The 15,910-nt window shown below is 44.9% G+C and overlaps 1 protein-coding gene across 5 annotated transcripts in view; it reads right to left on the bottom strand.

The window, feature by feature from the left end:
• The window catches only part of LOC138739718 (vitamin D3 receptor-like), a 334,532-nt gene that overhangs the window by 16,176 nt on the left and 302,446 nt on the right, over positions 1-15,910 (bottom strand). For all 5 annotated transcript variants that reach the window (XM_069892319.1, XM_069892320.1, XM_069892321.1 and 2 more), the window contains one exon: positions 9,868-9,984. In XM_069892319.1, coding sequence (XP_069748420.1) covers positions 9,868-9,984 — 117 coding nt within the window. The remainder of the gene's footprint in view (positions 1-9,867; positions 9,985-15,910) is intronic.

Below are 15,910 nucleotides of genomic sequence, written 5' to 3'. Positions count from 1 at the left end.
TCTCAGGGGTCAGATACAACTAAAGCAAAAAATTATAATTAACTATACTATATCTTACATTAACCAATTTAGTCACTCCATCAAAACACATTATCTCCCAATCGGCCTGATTAATATCACAACTTAAGTCATTTTTCCATTTAATCTTAGATTTATCTAAATTTATTTTAACCATAGTGTCTTGGAACAACGCATATATCTGAGAAATAAAACCATTAGTTAATGAATGAGAAATCAAAAACTCAAATTTTGTTAACTTAGGAATTTTCATTTCTCTTCCAAAATTATCCAAAACACTCAGGGAGGCTAGTGGACAGTTAGTGGGGCCATTAACAAAGATATTTAGGATGTCACTGGCCACGGGGGTGGTACCAAAGGATTGGAGGGTGGTACATGTGGTTCCTCTGTTTAAGAAAGGGTCCAAATGCAAACCTGGGAATTATAGGCCTGTAAGTCTGTCGTCTGTGGTGGGCAAGTTGATGGAAAGTGTTCTGAGGGATGCTATTTACAAATTTTTGGAGGTACAGGGATTGATGGGGAGTAATCAGCATGGTTTTGTCAGGGGTAGATCATGCTTGACAAACCTGATTGAGTTCTTCGAGGGGGTTACAAAAAAGGATGATGAAGGGAAAGCTGTGGACGTTGTCTATTTGGACTTTAGTAAAGCTTTTGACAAAGTTTCCCACAGGAGGTTAGGAAAAAAGGTGGAGGCATTAGGTATAAATAAGGAGGTAGTGAAATGGATTCAGCAGTGGTTGGATGGAAGGTGTCAGAGAGTAGTGGTAGAAAATTGTTTGTCCAATTGGAGGCCGGTGACTAGTGGAGTTCCTCAGGGTTCGGTCCTGGGTCCACTATTATTTGTTATATATATTAACGATCTGGATGTAGGGGTAGAGAATTGGATAAGCAAGTTTGCGGATGACACAAAGATTGGTGGTGTTGTGGACAGTGAGGTAGATTACCGTAGATTAAAAGGTGATTTAGGAAGGCTGGAGGTGTGGGCTGAGAAATGGCTGATGGAATTTAATACAGATAAATGTGAGGTGCTACATTTTGGAAAGGCAAATTTAAATAGGTCATATACATTGAATGGTAGACAATTGAGGAGTGCAGAGCAACAAAGGAATTTAGGAGTTGTGGTAAATAGTTCCCTCAAGGCTGATACTCAGGTAGATGGTGTGGTGAAGAAGGCATTTGGAATGTTGGCCTTCATAAATCGGAGTATTGAATTCAAGAGTAGGGAGGTTATGATGAAATTGTACAAGGCATTGGTAAGGCCAAATTTGGAGTACTGTGTACAGTTTTGGTCACCAAATTATAGGAAAGATATAAACAAAATAGAGAGAGTGCAGAGAAGGTTCACGAGAATGTTGACAGATTTCAGGGTCTGAGTTCCAGGGAAAGGTTGTGCAGACTGGGGCTTTTTTCTCTGGAGCGTAGAAGATTGAGAGGGGAATTGATAGAGGTGTTTAAGATTTTAAAAGGGACAGACAGAGTAAATGTGGATAGGCTTTTTCAATTAAGAAAGGGGGAGATTCAAACTAGAGGACATGGTTTAAGATTGAAGGGGGAAAATTATAAGGGGAACATGAGGGGAAATTTCTTTACGCAGAGGGTGGTGGGAATGTGGAATGAGCTTCCAGCAGACGTGGTCGAGGCGGGATCATTGGTTACATTTAAGGAAAGACTGGATCGTTACATGGATAGGAGGGGACTGGAGGGGTATGGACCAGGTGTTGGTCAGTGGGACTAGGAGGGTGGGGATTTGCTACGGCATGGACTAGTAGGGCCGAACTGGCCTGTTCTGTGCTGTAACTGGTTATATGGTTATAATCTTTCACTAATGCTCTAATTTGATAATGCACAAATAAAGAATTCACTGAAATTCCAAATTTCTCTCTAAGTTGACTAAAAGATAGAAATTTATCCTCTTCAAAACAATCCTGCAACTACTTTATTCCTTTAATCTGCCATTCCCTTAAAGATCTATTATTCAGCGAAAAAGGTATCAATTTATTTTGATATATTGGAGCCTGAACCAATATCTCACCTTATATCCTGACAATACCCCATATTGTTCTAAACATTCTTGCAAATTAATTAAAGATCGTTCCGGATTAGTAAAATATATCAAAACATCATCAGCAAATAAATTAATCTTATATTCATCATCTGCTATCCTTATACCCCTAATATTCTCATTTTGCCTTATAGCTTGAGCTAATGGTTCGATAACCAACGCAAATAGAGCTGGCAACAAAGGGCTTGACGAGTTGAACGTGATAATTTAAATAACGAAAATGTTTGACCATTTGTCGCCACCCTAGCAACTGGATTATTATATAATGCCTTTACCCAACCAATAAAAAAGGGTCCAAATTTCAATTTCTCCAAGACTTTAAATAAAGAATTCCATTCGACCCGATCAAAAGCCTTTTCAGCATCAAGAGCAACTACCATTGGTAAGTTGGGTTGCTGACGTGATGCATTGATCAACGAAATCACTCTAAGAATATTATCAGAGGCATACCTATTTTTAATAAAACCAGTCTGATCTACATGTACCAATTGAGGTAAATACTTGGCAAGTCAATTACTTTAAAATCTACATTCAATAAAGAAATTGCCCGATATGAAGCTACATTCAAAGGGTCTCTGTCTTCTTTTGGTATAACCGTTATTATTGCACTCAAACACAAATCTGGTAAAGCCTATTCCTGCTGAAGAACATCCATAAATAGATGAGACAAATCATCATAAAAAACTTTATAAAATTCAACAGTAAATCCATCATCTCCTGGAGACTTCCCATTAGGCATTTGTAGAATAACATCTTTTATCTCTAAATCATTAAAAGGAGAGTCCCATTTCCTTACATTATCTTCCCCTAATATTGGCAAATTTAAATCAGACAAAAAAGATTCAATAGAACTATCATTTCGAACTCCCTCAGAAGTATATAATTTCTGGTAAAATGATAAAAATTGGTCATTAATTTCCTGAGGTTTAATTAACTGAATTATCTTTTCTCACAGCATTAACGAATGACGCTGAAGCTTTTGGAAGTCACCTGCCACCTGTGGGGGAGAGGGGGGAGAGGATTTTATTTCTTTCCACACCCAGTTAATTAGGGAGTTACTACTTTTTTTGTAGTTTTTACTTACATCTAAAAAACCTTTTTTTAATTTGTGTAATTGCTATTTTGTTTCGGGGGGGTGGGGGTTTAGTACTTGATTAATTCAGGGGTTACTTGGCAAGGGGAACTTTATTTTGTTTTATTGAGGGTTTTTTAATTGATTGAGTGAATAGAGGGTTTTCTTTAATTGCTAAAATTGTTCTTGAAATCTGCAACATTTAATGTTCAAGGTTTAAATAATCCAATCAAGCGTAAATGTGTTTTGGCTTATATAAAAAAGATGAAAGTGGATGTTGCTTTTTTTTGGCAGGAAACTCATTTAACTGAAAAAGAACATTTAAAATTGAAGAGAGACTGGGTTGGTCGCTCATGTAATTTCATCTTCTTTTAATTCGAAAGCCCGAGGAGCGGTGATTTTGATTCATGAGAAAATACCATTTGAACTTGAATCCTCGGTGGAAACAGCTGGTTGAATCTTAATGATTAATTGTAAATTGTTTGCCGAGTCAAGGTCTTTGTTAAATGTGTATGCACCTAATGCTGACGATGAGCAATTTATGTCTGAAGCTTTTTTAACTCTGAGTCAAGCAAAAGAAAATATCTTGATTGGGGGAGATTTCAATTGTGTATTAGACCCATTATTGGATAAATCTCCGAAAACTTTGAAAAAATCAAAAGCAGCGGTCCAATTGAGACTTAAACTTGATAGAGGGTTGGAGAAGGCTAAATCCTACTGAAAAAGATTTTTCATTTTATTCTTTGATTTATTTTTGGCATCAGCACATTTCCAACCTTGTTTTACTCAAGCTGAATATAAGAGTAGGAGTTTCTGACCATTCATTGTTACTTCTGGCCCGTGTTGGGCCAGAAGTCACTCATTTAACTTCTCGTTGGAGGTTTAATGCAATAGTTTTCCTTCCTGAAGTCAACAATCTACTCTTTAGTTGGTGACATTGAGTGTGAGGTCTGGATGAAGGGGATGCTCAATGCAATTCATTCAGAATAGCAATTTTGTTCTCATTAGGGTCTGGAATTTCAGACCATTCCAATCACAGGGGCATACCCGAGGGGAATCCTCGTAGAGATAAAGTAAGTTCTTAATTCATAGACAACTTGGCTTTTCAAGAGTGAACTGGGTTTCAGGCTGGATACCTGAGCCAGCCTTATAGTGACCGATCCATTAAATAGTTGCTTGCAGGCTAAATGAGATACTTATTAGCGATGTATTTTCAATTAGTTTCAATACAAGTCCAGAGGTACTTTAATCTTTAATTTAACATGAAGACTTGAAATTAGCTTCTTAATGTTGCCATGAAATATTCATAAATAACATCTGCACTGCTGCTCCATGAATACAGAGTAGCACTAATGCTAACGGCCAACTAAAGTTATGGTGATCTCATTCCATGGCTCCAAAGCTTATAAGATTCTAATTAAACTCCCGATTTGCGCTCTGCCCCACTGCGCATGCTCCTTCCACCATTACAACACCTGAACGCACTGTGCATGCGCATAACAACAAGGATGGCCACGGAAAGTAAAATGAACTCACGACGCCTCTAATGCTCGCAGGAACCAAGCGGGGCGCCGACCTAACAAGGTAAGTAAAAGAATTACACATTTTGGCCACTACAAGCCTGCTGTTGTCAATGAATGACACAATGAAATTGAAGCAATCATTTACAACAATTGCTCCCACGTGAACAATATTCATTTAAATTCAGCATGTGAAGTTGAATGATCAGATTTCACATTTATTATCAGAGAACATACATAACATCACATACCACCCTGAGATTCTTTTTCCTGAGGGCCAGACAGAATTACCACTTAATGGTAGTGCAAAATAAAAGTACATAGCGTATACATGTAAACAAATAAATAACTATGAACAGATAACAAATGTAAACAAACTGAAATACAGAGAGAGAAGAAAACCAATAAAGTTCACAAATCAGAGTCCTTAAGTGAGTTTCTGATTGAGTTTGTCATTGAAGAGTCTGATGGTGATAGGGTAGCAGCTGTTCTTGAACCTGGGGGTGTGAGTCCAGTGGCACCGATACCTCTTTCCTGATGGTAGCAGCGAGAACAGAGCATGTGCTGGGTGGTGTGGATCCTAGATGATTGCTACTGCTCTCTATTGGCAGTGTTCCATGTAGATGTTCTCGATGGTAGGTAGGGTTTTGCCTGTGATGTCCTGGGCTGTGTCCACTACCTTGTGGAGGGTTTTACACTCAGGAGTATTGGTGTCCCCATACCAAAACATGTTGCAGCCAGTCAGTACACTTTCAACCATACCTGTGTAGAAATTTGCCAGTGTTTCTGGTGTCAGAGAAAATCTCTGCAAACTCCTGAGGAAGTAGAACTTCCATTAGTGTGTTGGGTCCAGGAAAGATTCTCCGAAGTAGTGACTACCAAGAACCTTAATTTTCTCTCCCTCTCCATCTCTGATCTCCCAATGATCAGTGGATTGTAAACTCTGGCTTCCCCTTCCTGAAGTCAACAATCAGCTTCTTAGTTTTGGTGAAATTGAGTGCAAGGTTCTTCTTGGTGACACCATTCAGCCAAGTTTTCAATCCCCTTCCTTTATCCAACCCCCTTCTGTGGTATCGTTGGCAAATTTGTAGGTGGTATTATTGTTGTACCCAGGGACACAGTCATAGGTGTTAACTGAGTAGAGCTAGGGGCTCTGTGCTGCACCGGTGCTGACATATAACAAATGTAATACTACATTTAGAGTGTAACATATATGAAATTCTTTAACTTTTGTCTACCGTAAGGAGAGTTGCCACTTTGTCCAGCTACTCTCACAGAAACCTTCAGCACCTGGTGTTCCAAAGCACTCTCCCCTCCAAGTACTGACCAATCCTGAGCCTGCTTAGCTCCCGAGATCAGACAATCTCAGGCATATTCAGGCTATTACGTGCTGTGGAGGAGAAGTTCTTACCAATCCTCACTGATTGTGGTCTGGAGGTGAGGGAATCCAGGATTCAATTACACATTGGGGTGTTAACTCCTAGGTCTTGGAGTTTGCTGATCAGTTTTGAGGGGATGATGATGTTAAATGCTGAACTATGGTCGATAAAGAGCATCCGGGGTTCCAGGGCTTTGTGTAGAGCCAGTGAGATGACATCCGCTGTAGAGCTGTTGCTGCAATTAACTGGAATGAATCCATATCACCGCTCAGACGGGAGCTGATCTGGTTCATCACCAGCCTTTCAAAACACATCATCACTGTTAATGTAAATGTTACTGGTCGATAGTCATTAAAGCAGGTTACTGCACTCTTCTTGGCACCGGGTATGATTGATGCTTGTTTGAAACAGGTGGATACCACTCCCTGCTGGAGTGAGATATTGAAGATATCCATGAATACATTGGTAAGTTGATCAGCACAGATTTTTAATACTCGGCCGGGTTCTCCATTCGGTCCAGATGCTTTCTTAGCATTTACTATTCTAAAGGCAGCAGGCATGTCATCCACAGATACAGACAGGATGGGATTGTCAGGGGACATGGGGGTGTGGAAGGGTGGTTCTTCACTGTAATCTTCTCTGTGGATGGGGTGGAATGGGGAGGGAATGGTGATGCTTGAAAGGCCAGTCCATATTGTTACAGAGTTCTGTGTTGTGTATTAACCAAGGTGTGGTGTGGTTTTATGTTAAAGAGTAACAGTTTGCCTTAGAGAGCCAAGGTGGACTGCTGAGAGAGTGGGAGACAGACTGAGCATGTGCAGAAAATGATCTAAAAATTCTGGACTTGGATGATAAACCACCACTGGGTGGTGCTGTGGAATGGAAGGAATGCATCATGGTCTGGAGGACAGTTTAGAATGTTGGGCATTTTTAAAAGGCAGCCAGAAGGATCCAGACCAAGCCAGTGGTTCCTCTCTCTCCAAGCAACACAAGAAGACAACTTTGAATTTTGTGCTCTCTCTCTCTCTCTCTCTCTCAAAGATCTTTTGGCTTCAGTGTACCAAACAAACTGAATTTTGTTTATGATCTTTGCTTCAGTTGAGATTGAAGTTTTGTTAGTCTTGTATGTTTTGTGTTTGTTTTGTGTCTTAAGTTTTTCTGTGGGCTAGTTGGAAATATAATTTAGACTTTAATTCCATATGTTATATTTAGGCTGGGGAATTTATTAGTTTTACACTGTTACAGAAATTTGCATAACCAGTGGGCATTGTTATAAAAGGGGGGAGATTTTGAATTAAAGTTTGAAGGTGAATTTTTGTTAATAAGGTAATTGTTCATCTTTACCCCTGTGTGATCTGCCTTCTTTGTGGTTGCTGCTTTGATCTTGTAACAATATGGCTAAGAGTCAACAATGGAGTCACAATTTTGAGTAAAAGAGCTGAAAAACCTGCTTTGAGAAGAACTAAACATAGGTGGAAGAGGCAACTCAGTAAACCTAGACACTGGACATGTTTATTTTTCATTACAGGAAGTAAAGGAAATATTGGGAACCAGAACAGGGAGAACAGATCAAGTATCAGCTTTCTTTTGTCTAAATTAAGGGTTTAATTTTTAAACAATCCTCCAGCTAAAAGGCAAGCTGAACAGAGGGAAGGCAACGGTTTATTTCTGGAAGACAGGAGTTGGAACCCTGCATGACATCTTAGTCTCCACAGGCAGTTCCAAGGTTTTGACAGGCATCTGAAGCTGGGAATGAACAAAAACCATGTGGGAGAAGATCATGGACATGGCTCTGATGGGAGAACAAGCAGGCGTGGGAGGAGTATATCGAAATGCTGAAGGAACTCAGCTGGTCTTTTCAGCGTCTGTAGGAGACAAATATGTTTTGCCAACGTTTTGGCCCTGAGCCCCTCTTCAAGGAATAAGCAGAATGAGCCAGAAGCAGGAAATCTCAGAGTCTCCGAATTCAGACACAGCCTCCTCCGCCACTTCTATATCATACCAGAAAGCCATGGATGTTCTCAAAGGACGATATCTGCATAAAATCAATATCGCCAGACCCCTCCTAGTGACTTGAAAACAACGACCCGGTGAATCCATGCCGAATATCTTCAGGCCCCACGAGCACTCAGCGGGACTTGTGAATGAATGCAAGGCCGTGTCTGCCGTGGAGTACACAGAGGACCTGATCCGGGACACCTATGTCACGGGGATCAGGTCGAACTACATCCGACGGAGACTTCTGGAGCAAGGGGAGCTCAGTCTGCAAAGAACAGTTGAGCTGGCAGGTTCGCTGGAGGAGGCTCTCCAGATCATGGAGGCCTACATGTCCGACAACGTGGCCACCTCAAGGTTACCCCATGTATCGCCATCTTGGGACATGCTGTAACCCCCCTCGCTCCGCTAACAATTCAACCACAGCAACAGTGTTCAGCAATTACCTCCCACCACTTTCATCCGGCTCCGGTGTTGACCCGACCACAGCCGTGGTGCTACGGGAACACCCAAAGTGCTACTTCTGCAGCCTGGACAAACATCAGAGGAATCGTTGCCCAGCGAAGGATTTGACTTGCTTCAGCTGCAGGAAGAAAGGCCACTACACCAAAGTGTGTGAGTTGAAACCTATTCCTAGCAGCGCCGCATGCAGATCGTGGGGGGCCGCCGTCCCAGACACCATCATCACTTGGAACCAGAAGCACCATGTGTGATCCATAGGGCTGGCATCTTGGGGACCCAGCAGCGCCGCCTGTGGGCCCTGGGGCTGCCATTTTGGACACTGCTGCCACCCACAACAGTGATGTGCCAGCAAACCATCACTGGCCTCCATCACCCTCGACCAGTACAGCCCACGGAGAGTTTCATCTATCCGGACACAGTGCAGCATTTTTCTCTCACAGAACTGCCGGTGAACCAGAAGGTCTCCTTGGCATCCAGGTCGTATACAGTGGAGTGTACTGACTCTAACCAGCAACCCTACCACTCACCAGACACAACCTGTGGGCTCTCCCCTCTCAAAATTGGCCCTTCATCATTATTCACCAACCTCACACTCGTCTAAACCCATCGCCACCAAAAGTAGGCAGTAATTGGCCTTCATAAATCCAAGTATTGAGTGCAAGAGTTGGGATGTTAGGGTAAATTTGTACAACACATTGGTGAGGCCAAATTTGGAGTCTTGTGTACAGTTTTGGTCACTGAACTACAGGAAAGATATCAATAAGATAGAAAGAGTGCAGAGATTTTCTAGGATGTTGCCCAGACTTCAGGAACTGAGTTACAGGGAAAGGTTAAACATGTTAGGGTTTACTCCCTGGAGTGTAGAAGAATGAGGGGAGATTTGATGGAGGTATTTAAAATTATGAGGGGGATAGACAGAGTAAATATTGATAGGCTTTTTCCATTGAGGGGAGGTGAGATACAAACCAGAGGACATGGGTTAAGGGTGAAAGGGGAAAAGCTTAGGGGGAAACTTGAGGAGGAGCTTCTTCACACAGAGAGTGGTGGGAGTGTGGAATGAGCTGCCAGCTGAGGTGGTGAATGTGGGCTCAATTTTAACATTTAAGAGGAATTTGGACAAGAACATGGAAGGGAGAGGTATTGAGGAATATGGACTGGGTGCAGGTCAGTGGGACAAGGGAGAAAAATGGTTTGGCACAGTCGAGAAGGGCCGAAGGGTTCTGTTTCTGTGCTGTAATGTTTTATGGTTTTGCCTGTACAGTGCAATTTAGCTATTGTCCTTACCTTGAGAAAGGAGGCAGATCCTTACCTGGAGAAAGGAGACAGATCCTTACCTGGAGAAAGGAGACAGATCCTCACCTGGAGAAAGGAGACAGATCGCCATGAGTAGAACATGTTCTTCTTCATGCATTTTGAGATTCTTAAGGCCAACTTGAAATTTTACCAGCGGCTCCAGCAACTCTAGTGAGTGGCCAGCTGAAAAAGACACAAAGTAAAAATCTCTCTGCATAACACAAAAAAACACATCCAAGTTAAAATCCTGCAAGTTGAACACTGGCTTTTCTCTTTTTACAGCAGACTAAAGGAAATTTTGTGTAATGTTACACTTTCTGTTTTATTACACAATGACAAAAGAATCTTGAAAAAAAAATCAGAAAATCTGGTGAAATGGTGCGAGAATAAACGTGAGTCTCAATGAGGGCAAGACAAAGGAGACGATCGAGGACTTCAAGAGGACCACAAACAACCATCCTCCACTACACATCAATCTCTGTAGTTGAGAGAGTGGAGAGCATCAAGTTCCTTGGAGTTCACTTAACTAAGGTGCAACAGCGACTGCACTTGCTGAGAAGACTGAAGTTGCCAAGGCAACAACCACCATTATGTCAACCTTCTATGGAAACTCCATCGAGAGTGTCCTGTCCGGCTGCATCACAGTGCGGGACGGTTGATGCAGAGAAATGGATCGGATGTCAATCCACAGGACCATAAGAGCAGCAGAGAGGATTACTGGAGTCTCACTCCCCCCCTCCATTGACATGATCTACTGGGATTATTGCCTGAAGAGGATGTGCAAAACCACTGTGGTGATATGTTTCCTCCATTGTATATAGTTATAGTTGACTACTGTATATATTCAGCTGGCCCGCCCACTGATGACTCGTACTCTATTACTCCTCCCCTGTGGTCCTGGGCCATAAAGGTCGAGCCACCTCTCCCTTCCCTCCATTCCTCCACCTGGATCTGGCCAGCAAGGTTCTTCTGTTCATTAAAGCCTATTGTTCCCTCAGCCTAGTCTTTGTGGTTACTGGTAGTGTACTACGATTTAATGTACAGAAATGATCTCTCCGGTAATGGAGCAGCTGCTGTGCTCCGATCGGTTAGAAGTGGATCCCCAATCTCCAGGAGCGCCTGAACAGTACGAGCAGTGGATCAGCTGCTTTAGCAACGTCCTCGAGGCCGCTGCCGAGCTGGTCGAGTCTGATGAAAAGAAACTCAAAGTTCTGCAAGCAAGAGTTGGCCAGAGAACCTTCCAAGCCATCAGGAGAAGCGCGATTTGGGCCCTCTACAAACCGAGGGTCAATGACGTGTACTCACATTACCACCTGGTGTCCAGGAAACAGCAGCCTGGTGAGTTGGCTGAAGAGTTCATTCGTGCCCTGCTTCTACTGGGGAGAGACTGTAGGGGTAGTTCCATGGCTCCTGTACCGGTGGCCCAGTGTGTCGAAGACCTGGTCCGAGATGCCAATGTGTTGGGTTTGAGGTCCAACTACATAAGGCAGTGACTGCTCGAAGAAGACCAGTTTCCACTGAAGTGGGCCATACTGCTGGTAAGGACTCAAGACTCGGCCCAGCACCGTGCAGAATCGATTGCGGGCAAAAGCGGGCCCTCTATGTGTGCACCAAAAATGCCGCCATCTTGGCAGATGACCTCAGGGATGGCCAACCCGACCATGGCGGCGGTGGGGATCGAACTCCAGAAGTGCTACTTCAGCAGGCAGACGAAACACCCGCGACGACTCTGCCCTATGATGGGTGTTAGCTGCTCCGGCTGCGGAAAGAGGGGACATTACCTGTGGGTATGTAAGGCCAGAATTTCCCCACGGAGCAGCGTGGCGTGCACGACCGACGAGCGAGCCCTGCCTACACTTCCAGTGCCGACCATGTGCACGGTGAGAGGAGCGCCTTCTTACCTGCTGCTGCCCTCGTCCTCTGCATGGACTGCGCAGTTGCAGCCCGCTTCTCTGTTGACACTTCTGCCTTATTCCTCGACCTCGACAGCCATGACTGCATGGTCAACATGGAGGCTGCCATCTTGTGTACTGGGCCTTCCCGGCGCCGCTGAAGATGACGATCCGATCCTGGCATCGATTACATTGCCACCCCTCATCCAATCGCCCACTCCATGATGCAGATCGAGGTGAATGGACATAAGGCGGATTGTCTCTTTGATAGTGGCAGTACGGAGAGCTTCATCATCCAGATGTGGTCCGCAGACTCTCACTTTCAGTCTGGCCAAAGAGTGGCTCCATCTCGTTGGCAGCAAAAAACCATAGAGCGGACATTAGTGGTTACTGTGTGGTGACTTTGATGGTGGGGAGAAACTTCTCCTTCCTGGTCGTGCCCCAGCTCTGTGCACCGATCCTCCTGGGCCTCGACTTCTAGAGTCAGTTTAGGAGTGTGATAATGGCATTCAGAGGTTCTCCACCACCCCTCACAGTAGAAACCACAACTCGCGGATCCATCCCCCCACTCCCAGCCCCCAGCACTGGCCTGCAGTCTCACCACACTTCGAGTGTTCCCTCTGTCACTATTCGTGATCCTGGCCCCGTAGTGCCACCCTATTGCTACCAAGAGCAGGCGCTACAGCGCTGAGGACATGGCACTTATCCGGGATGAGGTTCAATGACTCCTGTTGGAGGGGATCATCCCTCCTAGATCCAGTCCATGGAGAGCCCAGGTCGTGGTGGTCAGGGGTGGGAGGAAGCCTCGGATGGTAATCGACCATAGTCAGACAATACCACTTCAACCAGCTGGACGCATACCCCCTTCCCTGGATAGCCAACATGGTCAATAGGGTTGCTCAATATCGAGTATTCTCGACCATTGGCCTCGTCCACCCGAGAGACCATATCTACACAGGCTTCGAGGCCGATGGTAAACTTTTTCATTTCCTTTAGGTCCTCTTTGATGTCAACCAACGGTGTCTCTGCATTCCAGAGGGTGATGGATTGGATGTTGGAGGAGCATAGCCTGGCAGAGACATTCCCTTATTTAGATAATGTCACCATCTGCAGCCACGATCAGCAGGACCACGATGCCAACCTTACTAAATTTCTGCGGACTGCAAAGTCCCTCAATCTCACATACCATAAAGACAAATGTGTCTTTAATACCAATCGCCTGGGATGCGTCGTGGCACATGGTGTCATTTCCCCGGACCCCTTATGGAGCTCCCTGTCCCAAACACCCTGAATGCTCTGAAGAGGTGTCTGGGGCTGTACCTCCTACTATGCACAATGGGTGCCCAACTACGCTGATAAGGTCCACCCCCTCATTAGGTCCACAACATTCCCATTATCGGCGGAGGCCCAGGATGCATTTCATCTCATCCAAGGAGACATCGCAAAGGCCATGATGCATGCCATGGGCGAATCCATCCCCTTCCAGGTGGAGAGCAATGCCTCCGACTTCACGCTGGCCGCCACGCTCAGTTCAGCCAGGCAGACAGGCTAGTAGCATTTTTTTTCCCGTACCCTTCATGGCCCTGAGACACGGCACTCCTCTGTCGAGAAGGAGGCGCAGGTGATTGTTGAGGCGGGGCACCATTGGGGCCACTACCTGGCCGGGAAAAGATTTAGCCTGCTGACTGCCTTCATGTTCAACACGAAGCAGTGGAGTAAAATTAAAAATGACAAGATCCTCAGGTGGAGGATTGAGTTCTCCACCTATAACTATGATATGTTGTGTCCACCTGATGCTCTATCCCGGGGGATGTGCGCCAGCGCGCATCTCAACCGTCTCCAAGCCCTACACAATGCCCTTTGCCATCCCGGAGTTACGAGACTGTTCCACTTCATCAAGATGCGGAACCTTCCATACTCTCTTGAGGATGTCAGGTCCATGACCAGACACTGTCGGGTCTGCACTAAATGCAAGCCGCAGTTCTACAGACCCGACAAGGCAAACCTCAAAAAGTCCACTTGCCCGTTTGAACGACTGGGTGTCAATTTCAAGGACCCCCTCCCCTTGTCATTTATTTCCTGAACGTAATCGACGAGCACTCCCTGTTCCCTTTTGCCATTCCCTGTCCAGATATGACTTCAGCCACTGTGATAAAGGTACCACAGAGTATCTTCACTCTGTTCGGGTACCTCGATTACATTCACAGCGATCCTCGTTCATGAGTGGGGAGCTGTGGCAGTACTTTCTGGCCAGAAATATAGCCACCTAGGACCACCAGCTCTAACCCCAAGGGTAATGGCCAGGTGGAGAGAGAGAATGCCTCTGTTTGGAAGGCTGTGCTCCTGGCCCTGAAGTCCAGGGACCTGCCAACGTCCTGCCAGAGGCATTATATCTCATCTAGTCCTCCTGTGCTCTGCTACAAACACCACCCAGCATGATCGCATGTTTGCCTTCGCCAGGAAGTTGGTGAATGGGCCCATGGTGCCTTTCTGGATTGGTGACCTCAGGCCCGGTCCTGTTCCGGAGACACGTGAGGGGCCATAAGACTGACCTGTTGGTCAAAGAGGTACAACTCAACCATGCTAACCCTCGGTACGCTTTTGTGAGATACCCTGACAGTCATGTACAGTATCTGTCCGAGATCTGGTGCATGCTGGAGAGCTCCATACACCCTTGAGTTTATCTCCACCCCACAATGGGACTCACTGTTAAGGCAGACTCGCCTGGGATACCACCCCCTGCGGACCTCACTCCAAGGGGGCCGGGTCTCCTCAGGGCACTGCCCCCCTCCCTCCCATACTGTTTCCGACATCACCCCAACACAGACAGCACCCTCTCCACGTAGTCAGACGGAGACCCCGTCTCTTGACACTCGGCTAGCAGAACAGCAGACCACCCTCACCTCTGCTCCCCGCAGGTCCCTTAGACAGAGGAGGTCACCAGTGCGACTGAATCTTTAGTCTTCGCAGGTTTTTTTGTTCAAAGACTGAGGGGCATTCTGTTTTAAAAGGAGGGGTGAATGTGGAGATATGTTTCCTCCATTGTATATAGTTATAGTTGACTACTGTATATATGGAGCGGGCCCGCCCACTGATGACTCGTACCCTATGACTCTTCCCCCGTGGTCCTGGGCCATAAAGGTCGAGCCACCTCTCCCTTCCCGCCATTCCTCTATCCGGATCCGGGCCAGCAAGGTTCTTCTGTACATTAAAGCCTATCGTTCCCTCAGCCTAGTCTTTGTGGTTACTGGTTGTGCCCTACAGACCCCTTCCACCCTGCACACAGCATCTTTCAGCTGCTCCCATCAGGGAAGAGATACATCAGAAGCAGCACCACCGGGCTGAGGAGCAGCTTCTTCCCATGGGCAGTGAGAATGCGGAATGACCAAAGGACCTGCTCACACTGACCCTCCGAGACTCTCATATTCACGAAACAATGTTAATTTATTTATTTTTATAAATAAAATACGTATCCTGCGTATGTATTATTTGTCTGAATGTGTTATGGCTGGTTGTGTGTTTTGCACCGAGGACTGGAGGATGCTGTTTCATCAGGTTGTACTTGTACAACCAGACGACAATAAACTTGACTTGTTATATAATTTTGCATGGAAATTATTATCTTGTTGTCATTCTTTATTATTACACCATCAGAGTTCATTCTAATCCACTATCATCTTGACTCCAGTGACAACACAGGCAAAGAACAAAGAAAAAGAAACAGAATCGATGAAAGATTAATGGGCGATGGAGACTAATTCATCATTTGTTCACACAACAGATGCCAACTCTTTCAGGCTGATTATTGCTTCCTGCACAGTACTATGATGTACATCAAGAATATTTATCATGAAATACAAAGCCTTCCCCAAGCACGTCAATGAAATAAGAAAACACATCTAACTAAAAACCTGCTAGTTCAACATTGCTTTTTGTCTTTTTATGGTAAACTTGCAAGAAATTTGAGATTTTCCTACACTCGTTATATTTGGCCAGTTATGATGTTTTTTTTAAGGCATGACGAATTTCTTCCACCGTTTCCTGCCAAATGCCGCAGTATCTCTCCTACCCTCTACTGAAGGGATCCGTCAAGCCTGCTTCTTAAAGACCATTAAGTTTAGGAATAATGCCACTCGTGTGTTCAACTGGGTGAGGACTGCACTTGCAAATGCCATGACGTTGCCAAGACGGCAGTAATTACCCCTTTTGGCACGTTT

The sequence above is a fragment of the Narcine bancroftii genome, chromosome 7 (assembly GCF_036971445.1).
Source record: "Narcine bancroftii isolate sNarBan1 chromosome 7, sNarBan1.hap1, whole genome shotgun sequence".
NCBI lineage: Eukaryota > Metazoa > Chordata > Chondrichthyes > Torpediniformes > Narcinidae > Narcine > Narcine bancroftii.
Note: the sequence above shows the minus strand (reverse complement) of the source record. Positions and strands in the feature narration are given on the sequence as shown.